Source organism: Epinephelus lanceolatus, chromosome 19 (genome assembly GCF_041903045.1).
Source record: "Epinephelus lanceolatus isolate andai-2023 chromosome 19, ASM4190304v1, whole genome shotgun sequence".
In the NCBI taxonomy this organism is placed as follows: domain Eukaryota; kingdom Metazoa; phylum Chordata; class Actinopteri; order Perciformes; family Serranidae; genus Epinephelus; species Epinephelus lanceolatus.
In genome coordinates, this window is record NC_135752.1 from 18,087,600 (window position 1) to 18,100,580 (window position 12,981).

General features: G+C 43.2%; 1 protein-coding gene across 9 annotated transcripts in view; it reads right to left on the minus strand.

The window, feature by feature from the left end:
- Positions 1–522: 522 nt before the first annotated feature.
- The window catches only part of rgs3a (regulator of G protein signaling 3a), a 205,048-nt gene continuing 192,589 nt past the window's right edge, over positions 523–12,981 (minus strand). For 7 of the 9 annotated variants that reach the window (XM_033646286.2, XM_033646289.2, XM_033646288.2 and 4 more), the window contains 4 exons: positions 5,263–5,364; positions 3,994–4,055; positions 2,826–2,992; positions 523–2,663 (listed from right to left, as the gene is read on the minus strand). In XM_033646286.2, coding sequence (XP_033502177.1) covers positions 2,463–2,663; positions 2,826–2,992; positions 3,994–4,055; positions 5,263–5,364 — 532 coding nt within the window. In that variant the 3' untranslated portion in view covers positions 523–2,462. Of the gene's footprint in view, positions 2,664–2,825; positions 2,993–3,993; positions 4,056–5,262; positions 5,365–5,685; positions 6,278–10,803; positions 10,973–12,981 lie in introns of those variants that run through there. The other 2 variants (XM_033646294.2, XM_033646295.2) reach the window with 2 other exon arrangements.

The following is a 12,981-nucleotide window of genomic DNA, read 5'->3' on the forward strand; positions in this document are numbered from 1 at the left end:
CGACTGTGGCTGCTAGCAGTGGATTCATATTTAGTTCGCACTCATGAGTTCTTTTCATCTCTCTGCAAGACAGTCAACAAGCACAACTGCCGAAATATCAAACTATTCCTTTAAGCCAGTGGTTCCCAACTGGTGGGTCGCGGCCCAAAAGTGGGTCACGTATCCATTCTCATTGACTGCAAGAGACTTGCAAATGTGTCGTTTGTATAAAACACACTTCATTTTGAGGTACAGTGAATTTCTGGCACAGAGCTTTCATTTTAAAGTATCGTTTCCTGCTGTAGAGTGACTGACTAAGGGACAATTACTTGACAGATGCAGAAAACTAGCTTGATAACATGGCCAAAGGTAAGTATGACGCTGAATATATTAAACAGTGTGGACATTGAACTGATGACTAAGGAGAAATCTGGACTCCGTGGCTGCACCAGCTGCTTGAATGCACATTGGTCTTGGCATATGTGTGACCATTACACATGAGCAAATGCACATCATAGGAAAAAAATCCAAAGACAACAGATCTTACTTCATCAGTTGGTTGGTTTATTTATCATTAGCATTGACACCAAATGTACTCTACTGTTTTCACTTGCTATCATAGGAGATGCATTTTGAATTGTAAACAGTGAAAATGATAAAATGCATTTCAGAAAACTCCTTACAAGCAGTGTATGACCAGGGAAAAGAGCAGATTGTACCTGCTCTTGCTCACCTACGTTTTTTTTTTTTTAACAATACATGTCATCTTATAGTTTTGAGTCTCTCATATTTACATAGATACAGCTGGGTCCCACATTCACCAGCAGAGACCTATGGGTTTTTTGTTTTTTGTTTGTTTTTAATGTGTTATCACATAGTTTTCTTAAAGAATTATATTTACAACCATAATGCGCCCCAGCTGCCTGCTGCCGGGGGTTAACACACAGTTAGAATCGCTTGCTTAAAATTCATTAAACTACTTATGGTTCTTGAAAGTTTACGTTGTAAGTCAACCTTATAGCTCTACGTTTTGTTTTTTTCTCTTAACAAATAAAGTTAATACAGAGCTCAAGCCGTTCGTCTTCCCCATAAAAATTAAAAATTATCCAAATAAATGAACAAAACCAAACATAATAATAAAATAAAATTAAAAAAAATATTGCACTTAAAGTTCAGGACAGCATTGGACCTGTTTGGTGGTTAAGAGGAAAGTGAGAGCTTTTAGCTGAGTGCTTTAGAGGAGGTGAAGGTGTCTGTAGAAGCATCCAGCGAGTTAATCTAAATAAATAACAACATGAAGCAACTGTTTTTCCTGCGACTACGACGTGAGCAACTTCTTGTGTATTGCTCAGTGGAGCTAGGGAGTGCAGGTTGGAACCCTAAAGCATATAAAAACAGTGAGTGTGTAGAAAAACAGAAAAGAAACCAAGCTGGAACCTGTCATGGCAATGTCCTGAGAATGCTTCCTCGATTAGTCCAGAATGAGCTACAACATTAAAGGAAATGTCGTTTGACTGCACGGAACATTTTTTTACTTCTTCAGTTTTCATTCCTTGTTGTAAACAGTCTTTGGAGACAGGAAGCAAGTCGTCTTTTTCTTCCATTACTGGCTTTGAATGTGACTTTAAATGTCTTTTAATGTGAGAGTGACACACGTCTGTGTTTCATCACAACTCCAGTCCATCCGTTATTTATACGTGTTGTGTTCTTTGCCCGTCGCTGTCTCCGTCTTTGTCCCTGGTGAACTCTTCCCACAGTCTTGGGATGAACTGAATGAGGTGGAAGCTATAGAAGCTTTTAGAGGGTGTAGGTGTTTAACAGAGATGTGCGTGAAACAGAGCCAACGCTAGCTTTCATTCAGACATCTTTTTTTCCCCTTCCGTCATACAGATTGGAGGCTAATAAAAAAAGAAAATACACAAAGAAAAAGGACTTTGTGTCGTACCGACAGCTTTGAAGTGGCTTCACAGAGAACATGGTGGAGGAAAGGAGGGGATTTAAAAAGGAAATTAAGGGAAAAAAAGTGACAAAACAGTACCGGACTGTCTTCATGTCTGCAGGGTTTTCTGACCAACCCCTCCTTTTCTCCAGTACAACTGGACGAAAACTTAAAAACACTACCAAAAGACTGACACCACAACTAAAGAGAGACAGTGATCAGACAAGCGTCCAGCTCCCGCTCCAGCCCTCACTCGTGGGCTTTTTAGTAACATCCATGCATTCACCAGTCCATTCACTCATCCATCCACCTGTTAACTGTGTAAACTACATTCCTTTGCAGTGCCATAGCTTTGCCGCGTCCTCTCACACCATAACAACAAAAACACAACATAGTGGACAGGATGACATACACAAAAAAATGTAAAAAATAAAAAGGCAAACAAAGACCCTCACATCCCACCCACCCACTTTTTTTCAAGTCTGCCCCTTTTTTGTTCTCTCGTCATCGTCTTTCTCTTCTCCTTAGATCTTTTTCTGGTCCCTTATGACGAAGATGAAGTCGGAGTGGAGCTGGGCTTTTTTTGGTTGATTAAGTCCACGTAGAGTTCTGAGCGCAGGAAGCGGGGGTATGAGTCCTTCTCCATCAGCCCGTATATCCGCCTCTGCGCTAGGTCAAAGCAAGACCGTGTCACATTCTGCAGGTTGTCCTTAGTGTGATCTCTGGTGTACGAATCCAGATTTACCTGCAGAGGAAAAGAGCAAAACACATGAGGGAAGTGCAAAATCAAGCTGTTATTTTGAAGAAATAACAGCAGGGACAATGCATGTGTTCTATTTTTTGCAGGAGGCTGTTTTGGTGCCATTTTTTCCCAGCTTCTGTATGTGTTGCGTGCACTCTCACTCACCTCTTTACACGACTGGATAGCGATGTATTCTGCAAAGATTTTCTTGGCTTTTGAGGCCATCTTGGACTGCGACTTGATCTTCTTGTATTCCTCACATGCTAGCCAGAATTCCAGATTCTCCTCGCTGAACTCTGTGCGCAGGAAAGCTCTGAATGCTGCCAGACCATCTGAGGGAAAGCAGAGAGCAGGGGGAGAATAAACAACAGGAGAGTTGACTGGAGTGCCATGGCAACCTCACAGCTGAAGCGCTTCTTGGAGTTTCAGCGCCTAAAATAGCTCCTGTGACGGCCTTTTGAGTCATGTGGTTGGAATAAAGTGAGACATGAAAAAGCCCTGCACATGTTCAGGTCCTCAACATCCTTTAAGTGACATCATCCACCCTTGAGGATGACATCCATGCATTCCCTTCTACCCATGCTGTGAATGAACAAAGAGGTGACTGTTTTAGTGTTGTGGGGGAAAAGGACTAATTGTGGCACTTTGGGCTTTTTAAGTTGCAGTCCAGTTAATGATTTGAGGAAGAAGGCATCTAGAAGAAAGAATAGCAGGAAGCCATGTCCACCCACTTCTCCCGTCTGCACCTTTCCGTTCCCATGAATCACCCACGCTGATAAGCAGTGCCGATGCAGGCGGTCAACTCTTAGCTCATTCTGGTAAGCAGGAGTGAGGTAAGAGGTGGAAGAAAGGAACTAAGAAGGGGGGGAAATAAAGAGGCCAACAGAGATGAATAGGTACCAGATGTGGTGTTGGCTTTGTATCAGGTTTAAAAAAAGGACTGGGACTGAACTGTGGAAGATGTATTGTGGAAACCAGAAATAGCAACACACTTGCGTTTTGCCTGATTTCAGTCTCCCTTCTTCTCTCTGTGTAACACATGGACTCTGTCCGTTGGGATTAGAGAAACTTGCTGCAAGCTGCCCGTTCACTGCGGCAGTGTGTGTGTGTAATCCATATATCAGTACATGCATATTTCCTGTGCTCACCACCCTCCCCCAACACCTCATGAAAGCACTGTACGTCTATATTCACCCACTTTCTTAAACAATATTGCACTTAAATACATTGCACAAATGAAAACAAAGACAGATGATTCCCATGTGTGTAAAGGAGCGAGACAATGAGAGACAAAAGAGAAAAACAATGAAATAAGGAATTAAAAGTTGCTTACATTTGTGTGTCAGCAGCTTGTCAAGTGAGTCCCCCCATTTCAGTGCTTCCTCCGGGGTGGGCCTGCAGATGAAAGCAGAGCGATTCTTTAACAAGCCCATCTCAGCCAGGTTTCTCATTGTGTGACCCATCCGCGGAACTTGTCTATGCTTGGATAGATGAGTGGAAACGTGGAAGTGGGTAATTCCTTTCCGTTGCTTCCTTCCACTTTAGTCTGTGTCTACTGATCTTCCCCTCTCATGCGGTTTTGCTTTGAGAAAACCAACAACGCTGTGAGCCATGAGTCTATCTGCTTTACCCTGGTGGGGGTAGGCTTTTATATTCCCTCTCAATGCAATTTAGAAGGCGGGAGGGGAGGGGCTCCAGCCGGCCAATGGGGATGTGTTGACAGGTTTAGAGACCTCCTCCCCCCACCAGTGTCTGTCTGCCCCCTGCTGCCTCTCATCCTTTCTGTACACTGCTGTAAAGCATGTCTCTTTACAGAGCTCAGCTTACACTCACTGTAATCCACATCTGAGGCCTCATTAGACACAGTAAGGAAAAAGTTGGTATGTTATTTCAGGTACATTTAATCAAATTGAACATTTTTCTGTGCCTTGTGGTGATGGATTTTAGTTTGAGCACACATGCTGACATCTATTTTCTATCACATCAACAAAAAATAAAGTATTTTCTTCCAAAATTTGCTATTTTGTCTCGCCTTTAGAACATGTTTGTACAAATACTGCATTTCTGTGTTGAAGCAGCTGCTTGGCAAAGTGCACTGCCACGTTCATACTGTTATATGAAAAATGATAATACAATAATATAAAGTATTGATTTTTTAATGTAATTTAATAGAGGACATTGATAGTGGCTGTTTGGGACCAAATGGTTTTCAAGTAAAGACTAAAAAGTTGCTCATCTTAAATACATTTACATTGTGTTAGCTTCCTGTGAAATCTAATGCAATCGCCAAAGTAAGGGCATGGAAACAATATGAGCCTTAGTTGATATCTGATATTTCATGTATGTGAAATATATTTGATTTGGTGATTCATTCTATATATATTAAAAAAATCCAAACAATCCCTCCTCCTGACATGACACAGTTACACGTTCATTCTCTCATTCATTTTATTGATGCCACACATTACGAGCACACTCCCATCACAGCTACTGCCCACATGTCTGCCTTCCAAGGCCAGGTCATTGCCAGTTGTGGCGAGACCCGGAATACAGTCTCACACACACCCACACATGCCCATGCTGTCAGGAAGTGGCCACTTACTTGACTGACTTCATAGATTTGTCTAACTTGCTGGCTGGGTTGCTTCCTGGGGATTCATTCCTCCTCCGCAGGAAAGCCAGCCGATTCTTCATGTCTTTGGCCCTGGGTGAGAGGAAGATAGGAGGAAGAGGGACAGAGTTGGCAAGAGAGGGAAGGGTGAAAGATTTATGAATACAGAGGGAGGTGAAGGAAAGGGGGCAGGACAAGGAGGAAAATGGGAGTAAGGATGAAAGGAGTGATAAAGTGGATAGAGGAGGTGGACAAAAAGAGACATGGGAAGAAAGTGTGTTAAGTCCAAGTCCAAAGTCCGGAGTTCAAACAATCCAAGGCATGGGAGTCACCATGTTCTTCAGAATTGTAAATCCACAAGAAATCAAACCCACAAAAGCCAGAAAAGGTGAAAATAGATGTTGTGTTGTTTACATTTTAGTCTTCAGCCAGGTATGCTGGTTTGGTGGGACAGAACTTTTCCAAAAGGCGGATGTCAAGCTCCCTATCCTCGGATTGTGTCAGCGTCGCGCTTGTCAATCTAATATCTCTAACAGTCTTTCCTGTAGATGTGTCCCTGGCAGGTTCCTCGGCAGGGACTGAGCGAATGTGGCAGAGAAGGAGGAGAGAGACTCAATCCTCACTCCTCTGTTTCATCACGCCATTCTCCATGTGCCTAGAGGGGTTGCTGAGAGGGAGCTGACCCAGGGCCGAGGCAACAGGGCACAGTGACCTCCTAACTCCTCTGCTGCAGCACCCGAAATCCTCCTGACCGCCCACCTCACCTGTGTCACCTTCCTCAAACCATCTCACACAAACACACAGTGCCGCGCTGCACATGCGCCACCTTAAATCTCACACAAGGTGATACACCAACCCCTCGGTTCCCATGGGCCCATTCAGAATCCTGCGCATTCCCATAATCCCATGGTAGGTGTCCTGGCTTTTCCCGACCTGGAGCACGAGCTGCCTCATTGGGATGTGACCTCACTCAACACCCATTTCCTGAGTCCCTACTTTTGATTTCCACTGTGGATTGGCTGGCCCGCTAATAATGCAGCGCAGCAGTGTGGGCTCGCTGGCCCTAATCACTGCAAGCTGTGCTACTGCCAACCCACAGCCCCCAGGAGAGCATGTACACCCCAAATTAAGAAACAAGGCTTCCAGTTTTAGACACTTATCATTCAAACGTGCACACACAGAGGGGGTGGAAGAACACACAACCGCAGATTAGCACAAACACTGTACATGATTATGCTCGAATGGGGATGAAAGAACGACCACACAAGCGTTTCAAAGACCCCCCCCCCCCCCCCCCCCCCGCACCTGTGCCAACTCATGCCCACTTCACTGGTGCTTTCATGCCAGTCACAGGTGTTGGAAAACTCCCAGCCTCCACCAGTGTGTGCATGTGTGTGTGAGAGAAGGGAAGTGGGAGAGAGATAATTTATGCATGCGTAAATGCACGGTGGTCACACAGGGCGGCTGCCGAACTGAACAGAGAACACAGTCAGCTGTCTGGTGTGAGTTTTTCCAACTGCCGCAGGAAAGGAAAGGTAGAAACATGCCCATATACACATGATACAACATGACTGCATGAGCTGTTGGGAGCAGCAGCTGAATAGCTCCTTTAAAATCAGAATGAGTGTGACTTTGTGAGTATATTGATTCGGGTGTGTTTGGGTTTGGGAGGTTCAGCTGGGGCAGATCACTGTAGCCGAGAGTCACAAGAGGCCTTTTTTGAAAGCGTTAGTGAGTTTCGGGAGAGTAAAAGTGATTATGAAAATGAATGTACTACACATGTAATGCTGTGCATCTAGAAATAGCTATGTGTGTTTTTTTTCTCTCAGGCAAGGTAAGGGAAAAAATAAAAAGCGATCGAAGGACACTCAAAGGACAAATTTCATAATGAATTCCACATCTAATCCGAAGGAATACCTAAACGTCCGCACAGCATCGCTGGTGGAGGGATGACTCATCCATTGATTGCAATAACGTATGTGTTCTGTACGAAGCCAGCTTAAACCAGATGCTGAGGGCCTCTCTTTCATTGGAAACAACAGGGTGCTCTAACGCAGTATCCCTGTAAATCGCTCACACTTCCCAGCCTGAAGGACATTATTACCCAAATAAAAAACTCTCTTGCTGTTAAATAAACTCATAACATCAGAGCAAGATTCATTAGATTGTGCTATTTTTAGGTTTCACTCAAGGCAATTAGGTCTTGAGCTGTGCATGTGTTCGTTAAAAAGAGCCTCTGTCTTTCCAGTGCATGTGAGGACGAGTATTTTATAAGGGCTGGAAAATATTTTGATGGCCTGACGAAAGACGCTTTATTATTTATGTCTGGTTTTATACAAGCTGAGCCCACAGGGGTATGGTGTGACAATGAAGTCATAGCAACAGTCACTTTAAGGAAAATGTATGTTTCTATTCTGCCACCATGTGGGTGTTAATGGAAATTGCAAACACAAACAGTTGACATTTTCCGCCCTCTTGCTACGCAGGCTGCTTGCGAGGCATTCCTCTACTTCCAATAGCTGGTGTCAGCCCTGAAAACAACTCCAGCTTACATCATGCAGTGATTTATCTTGTCACTTATTTTCATAAACTCAAATGCAGTGCTGACACTGTTATTGAGTAAAATGAAAGTAATAGTAAAAGCCACTAAAATCAAGGGACATAAGTATAGAAGAAAACTCCATTAAAGTAGAAAATAATAATAAAAATACATGTACAATATATCTGAATAAAAATGAGAGAGCTGTGCAGGTTTCTGAAGTGGCAGTTTCTTCCAGCAACTGAACTGATAAAGCCATAAATGAAACTGCCTGTGTGTTTATTAGCTCAATGGGTGTCAACAGCAACTCCAACTTGAAGGGGGGGGGGGGGGGCACATAATACTCCTCCCTCAAAGTAGGCAGGCACATTCTTTATCCTTTGAAAGGAGTCAATTATGTCGAGCCTGTGACCTCCAGACATAGAGCTTTGCATTGTTACAACACCAGACATTTGCAACATTAGCTACCTAAGTACAAACAAAGTGGAGAAAACTATTTACATGTAGAGTAAAACGCCCTCGAGTGAAACTCTAAACCCTTAACCCGGACTAAAAACGGCAGGAAAATGGGTGTGATACAGGCAGCCACACAGAGGAAGTACTCATACCAACCAAACCACAAACCACACTTAAAGATATTTATGTACGTGTTTTCTTAATTTTCACAGATGGGAAGTAGTTTTGCACTTGAGTCTATTTCTACAGCAATGTCATTTAAAAATGATACTCCAGGATGTTGCGATGTCTCGATGGCAACAATTACAGCAACTTCAACTAATACCCTTGAATTCTGGGCAACCTTTTCACCAATCACGGCAGCTTTACTTCCTGCAAATTTGACCAATCATAGCAGTAGCCCACATAACATCACCAAACTCACTTCCTGGTTGTAAAGATGCAGACATATGTGACACAAAACATTTGTGTCACATATGTCTGCATTCACATTTACCAACTGCAAAAGACCTGCAGAGCAATTCCCTGATGTTCTGTATGAAAGTGGAGGTAAGCTGTGGTATTACACAAACAAAAATCTTTAATTGACAAACACTTTTCTACCGCATCTGGATAATGGCTGAAATGCATTGACAACAGGTCAGAGAAATCACCACGACAGAGGCTGCTCTATTGCAAGTGTTGAAAGAATCAAGGTGAATCAGGTTAAATATGTAGGGTTGGTAGTAACATTGATGTAGTATGAAAAACAAACTCATCAGAGTTGCAATTTCACTGCAAAAACAAAACAAGAACAACGGCAAAAAATGCCTGAAAACATTGCAACATGCATTGCAATTTCTTAGCAAAGCTGCTGTGAAATCAGGCAACAATCCCCAAAAAAGCCATGGAAATCCTGGAGGGACTGGACACTGATCTTGTAGTCTGAACTTTATCTACCCAGTGTACTCTGAAACTCTTTATGTGCTAATGGCACTTCTCACAGTTGAGTACCTCTGTATTTAAAGTTGATGCTGTACTGTATCTGCTAATAACTCCCCAGCACTAACACCATTAGCAATGCACTCCATTTGATTTATTACAAACAACGACCCCTACACTTAACGTAATCTGCTAAAAGACTGACACGTGCTCTTTAGAGATTATCAAATTAGGATGATCTTTGATCCGACACGCTGCCACCCAGAAATGTATGCTCTACTGCCCCACAAGCACGTTAAATACATCACGTCCATGTTCGCAGCACTGGCATAATGTGTACAAACACTTGAGTGTCTGCTTGTTTCTGTGCGAGAGAGAGTGCCTTTTTGTGCTTAAGTGAGGGAAGCAGAGGTCTTTAGCTCCGCAATTATCTGCAGGTTTCCGTACTCTTTATTCCCTCTTTGCTTGGCTCACATTAGACGCACTAATAGCACCCTGCTGGCTATTCCTGGTGTTCTGAAAAGTAGGCTGCACTCCCAGGGAAAGGCTCTGGGAGCACATGGGCAAGAGCTGCAGACAGACATACTGCAGATCACAATGTACCACACAAGCACAAGCTAAATCCACTGCCCCACTTCATCCCACTTTTGTTGTTTGCCACACGAGGCTTTGTTTCCCACAATGACAGGAGATCGACCTTTGTGAAACCTGACCTGTGAGATCTGGGGTGCAGCGGACTGAAATGCAGATGGTGAGAGCGGCGGCCCAAGGTTCAAGTGTGTTTTCATTCCCTCTGCTGCTTCCTATTTGCAGAAGGCTGTGTGTGCCTGTGAAGTGAATACAGCACATGACACACAAATGACACTGTGCAAGTGTGTGAGGCTGTTGGTGCATCTGTGTCTGTGTTAGTATAATGGGTCAAGGGTTGTGTCAGCATGTCTGTAACTGCTTAAATAACATTTATTCTACTTGGACCTGGTCTAAAAAGATATGAGAACAAACTGTGTCTGTCCTGTACTTTGTTCAAACAAACATAACGGCCCAGAGATACAATGTCTCCAAGAACATTAAGTAACACAATAACAAAGAGGAAGCAAATCTATGAAGTGCCTCATAACAAAGACAAAGTCACTGCCATATTCCTAGAAGAACAATGAAAAAGGGAATTGTCCTAAATTTGGTCCATAAATATAACACTATCTCATTCACAGTCTCCCTCAATCAAGACCAAAAAAAGAGCTCTATTTCTGAGCAAACTCACCTTGCTAGCCACAAAGACCACATGAGCAATCCTATTCCTGAAATCCAGGCTGCGTATAATAAGAAAAAGGGGCAGCCTCAAGTTAGAACTTAAAGCTGCTTCCTCCAAAATAGTTTGAGCGCTTCAGCCTCTCGGGGGTTTCTTCTCCCTCACTGCGACTGTCAAATGAGATCCATGTAGAGGTCAGATAGCTTCCTACCAGCTTGAGAGAACCGATTCCTGCGGGACGCAAAGCAGCCCCCACCCACGCTTTCCTTACCCTCCCTCCTCATGTTTCTAATTCTTGATAACCAAAGTACAGATGAACCGATACACACACACACACATGCACACACATTTACTGCCTTGCTCTTACCTTTCCAGGTACTTCTCCGAGAAATCGACCATAGTGTGAAACATGGGTGCCAGCCTGTACACAGGTTCACTTGATGTGTGCGGAAAAAAGACTGCATGTAAGCGTGTGTCAGGAGTGCCGGTGCTCAGGGCCCAGGGGTTTGTTTGACAATCACATTCCTCTAACCCCTGAGAGGATGTGGTGGAGCTTTATATAGTCCAGGGGGTCTGGGGAAGGCGGACCTTGGGCTCACCCAATCACCACGCAGTGTTTAGAGAGGACAGATTCCTTCCACTGGGGCCTGGACGGGTTTTTAGCTTTATGGGTTAGTAAGCGGAGATGACATTTGCCTTTTTACAAAAGAAGTGACTTGACTACTGTAATGCTCTGTTCATCCGTCCCAGACGACAAGCAGTGGTAAAGCTTTGTGCTAAATCTGCTGCCAGGCTGTAAGAAAGACTTAACACACAACAAAATTCATATTGTCTCTTGCTGGATGCTTGACAGAATTTAACCGGTTAGTTGTAAGATGACTGCAGGTTTAGTTTCTAGCTGTGTCTTTGATTATTCAACACTTATATGTCAAAGTCAAGCGGCAACCTCCGTAGCTTGAGACCGAAGCCATCACAGAAGTGCCAAAAACTGCAGTTCCTTGAATGGCCACTTGAGGCTGGCTCCAGAAGCCAGTCAATCCCCACAGAACTTCATGTTAAAGTGCCCAACTTTAAAGCAGAAAAAAACATGTTCACAGCCTGGTGCAAAAAACGTTTTAGGTCCCTATAACTCAGCCGTTTACATTTTATTTAAGGCTTGCATTTTGGCATAATTAACAGCTTGGCTGCTTTGGCTGACAGGCTGTCTGCCGATAGTGTCCTCTGCTTCTCTGCCAGATTAATCCCTTGCTCCTCCACAGTGCCAGCCTCTCGCCCAAACATGGCTACTTCTAGGTCCAAAAAAACCAAGATGGCAACGGTTGAAGTGCCGAACTCAAGGCTACAGAGCCCTTAAAAGTGTAATGAAACACTCTGTGGAGACTGTAAGAACTGTAATTTTGTAGCTGGGATTCTCCAACAAGTTTCCAAACACATTCGAGATAGTACATGGTGAATACAACATTCAGGAAGTTTAATTAAGACGTCTTCTCCTTTTCCGTAACAAAAATCTAGCAAAGCCATTTCCACTGCTAACAGCGACTGCAGCTTTCTAGGCATGATGGTGATTCAGGTGAAACAATTGTGTAAGTTAACTGGATGTAACTGCAGTTCTATACGTATGTACGTAGCTCACCGACCTCTATGTAAACAGCTATCGTTGGAAAGTTAAAGGGGAACTCTTGTGAAGTATTACTGCATTTTTGTATAAAACCTTTTGCATTTCCTGATGCAGCCACACCAAGTCTGATAAACTGCCTCAAGATGTCAGTTGAGGCAACGTTATCTGATCTGGGTCTGAAGACTACAAGTTTTTTGGTGTGTGGAGGATACCAGACCTCTGTAACTTGCTCCTTATCTCTGCTTGAAGCCTGTTGCTCGAGGCTACATTAACCACTGCTAACATAACACACCCGAAACTATAACTGAACTGTTAGTGGTCAGTTTGCTTTGTAGGTAATGCACACGCCAGGTTTTAACAAGAAAAAACAATGCTTAGAATAAGAAAGAGACCAATATTGTTGTTGGGATTAAATGCTAAGTGGGGGGAGCACTCTTTTAAAACACCGTGTTGCTTGATCACGTACAATTAATCAGTCAGTAATTGCAGTGGTGCTATCAACATCTGAAATCTGATGCTTAAATAAAAATCTACACCTGAGACGGCAGGACTCCAGTTGGCTTCTTGTATCAATTATAAATTCAGCTTACGTCAAAAGCAACTTCTGTTTTGCTCTTAAAGGAATTCAACACTCATCCAAGAGGCTTCATCACCTCCATGGGATGTCCTCACTTTGAGGTCCAATTGTTTTTTTCTCAGTCTTTTGTTATATACTTTTTACAGGGCAATGAAACATTTCAGTTTCGGGAAGTCTAGTTAATGTTGATTTAGCATCTGTACTCTGATCTTTCATTCAAATACCATATTAATTATATTGTGAAGAAAATGAAGCTTGGTATGGGTATTTTTTGCAGCTCCAGATATAACTTTTTACTGACTGTTAAAAGAAGCTTGAAAAAGAAACTCTTAATGTGCTTGGAGAGAGGG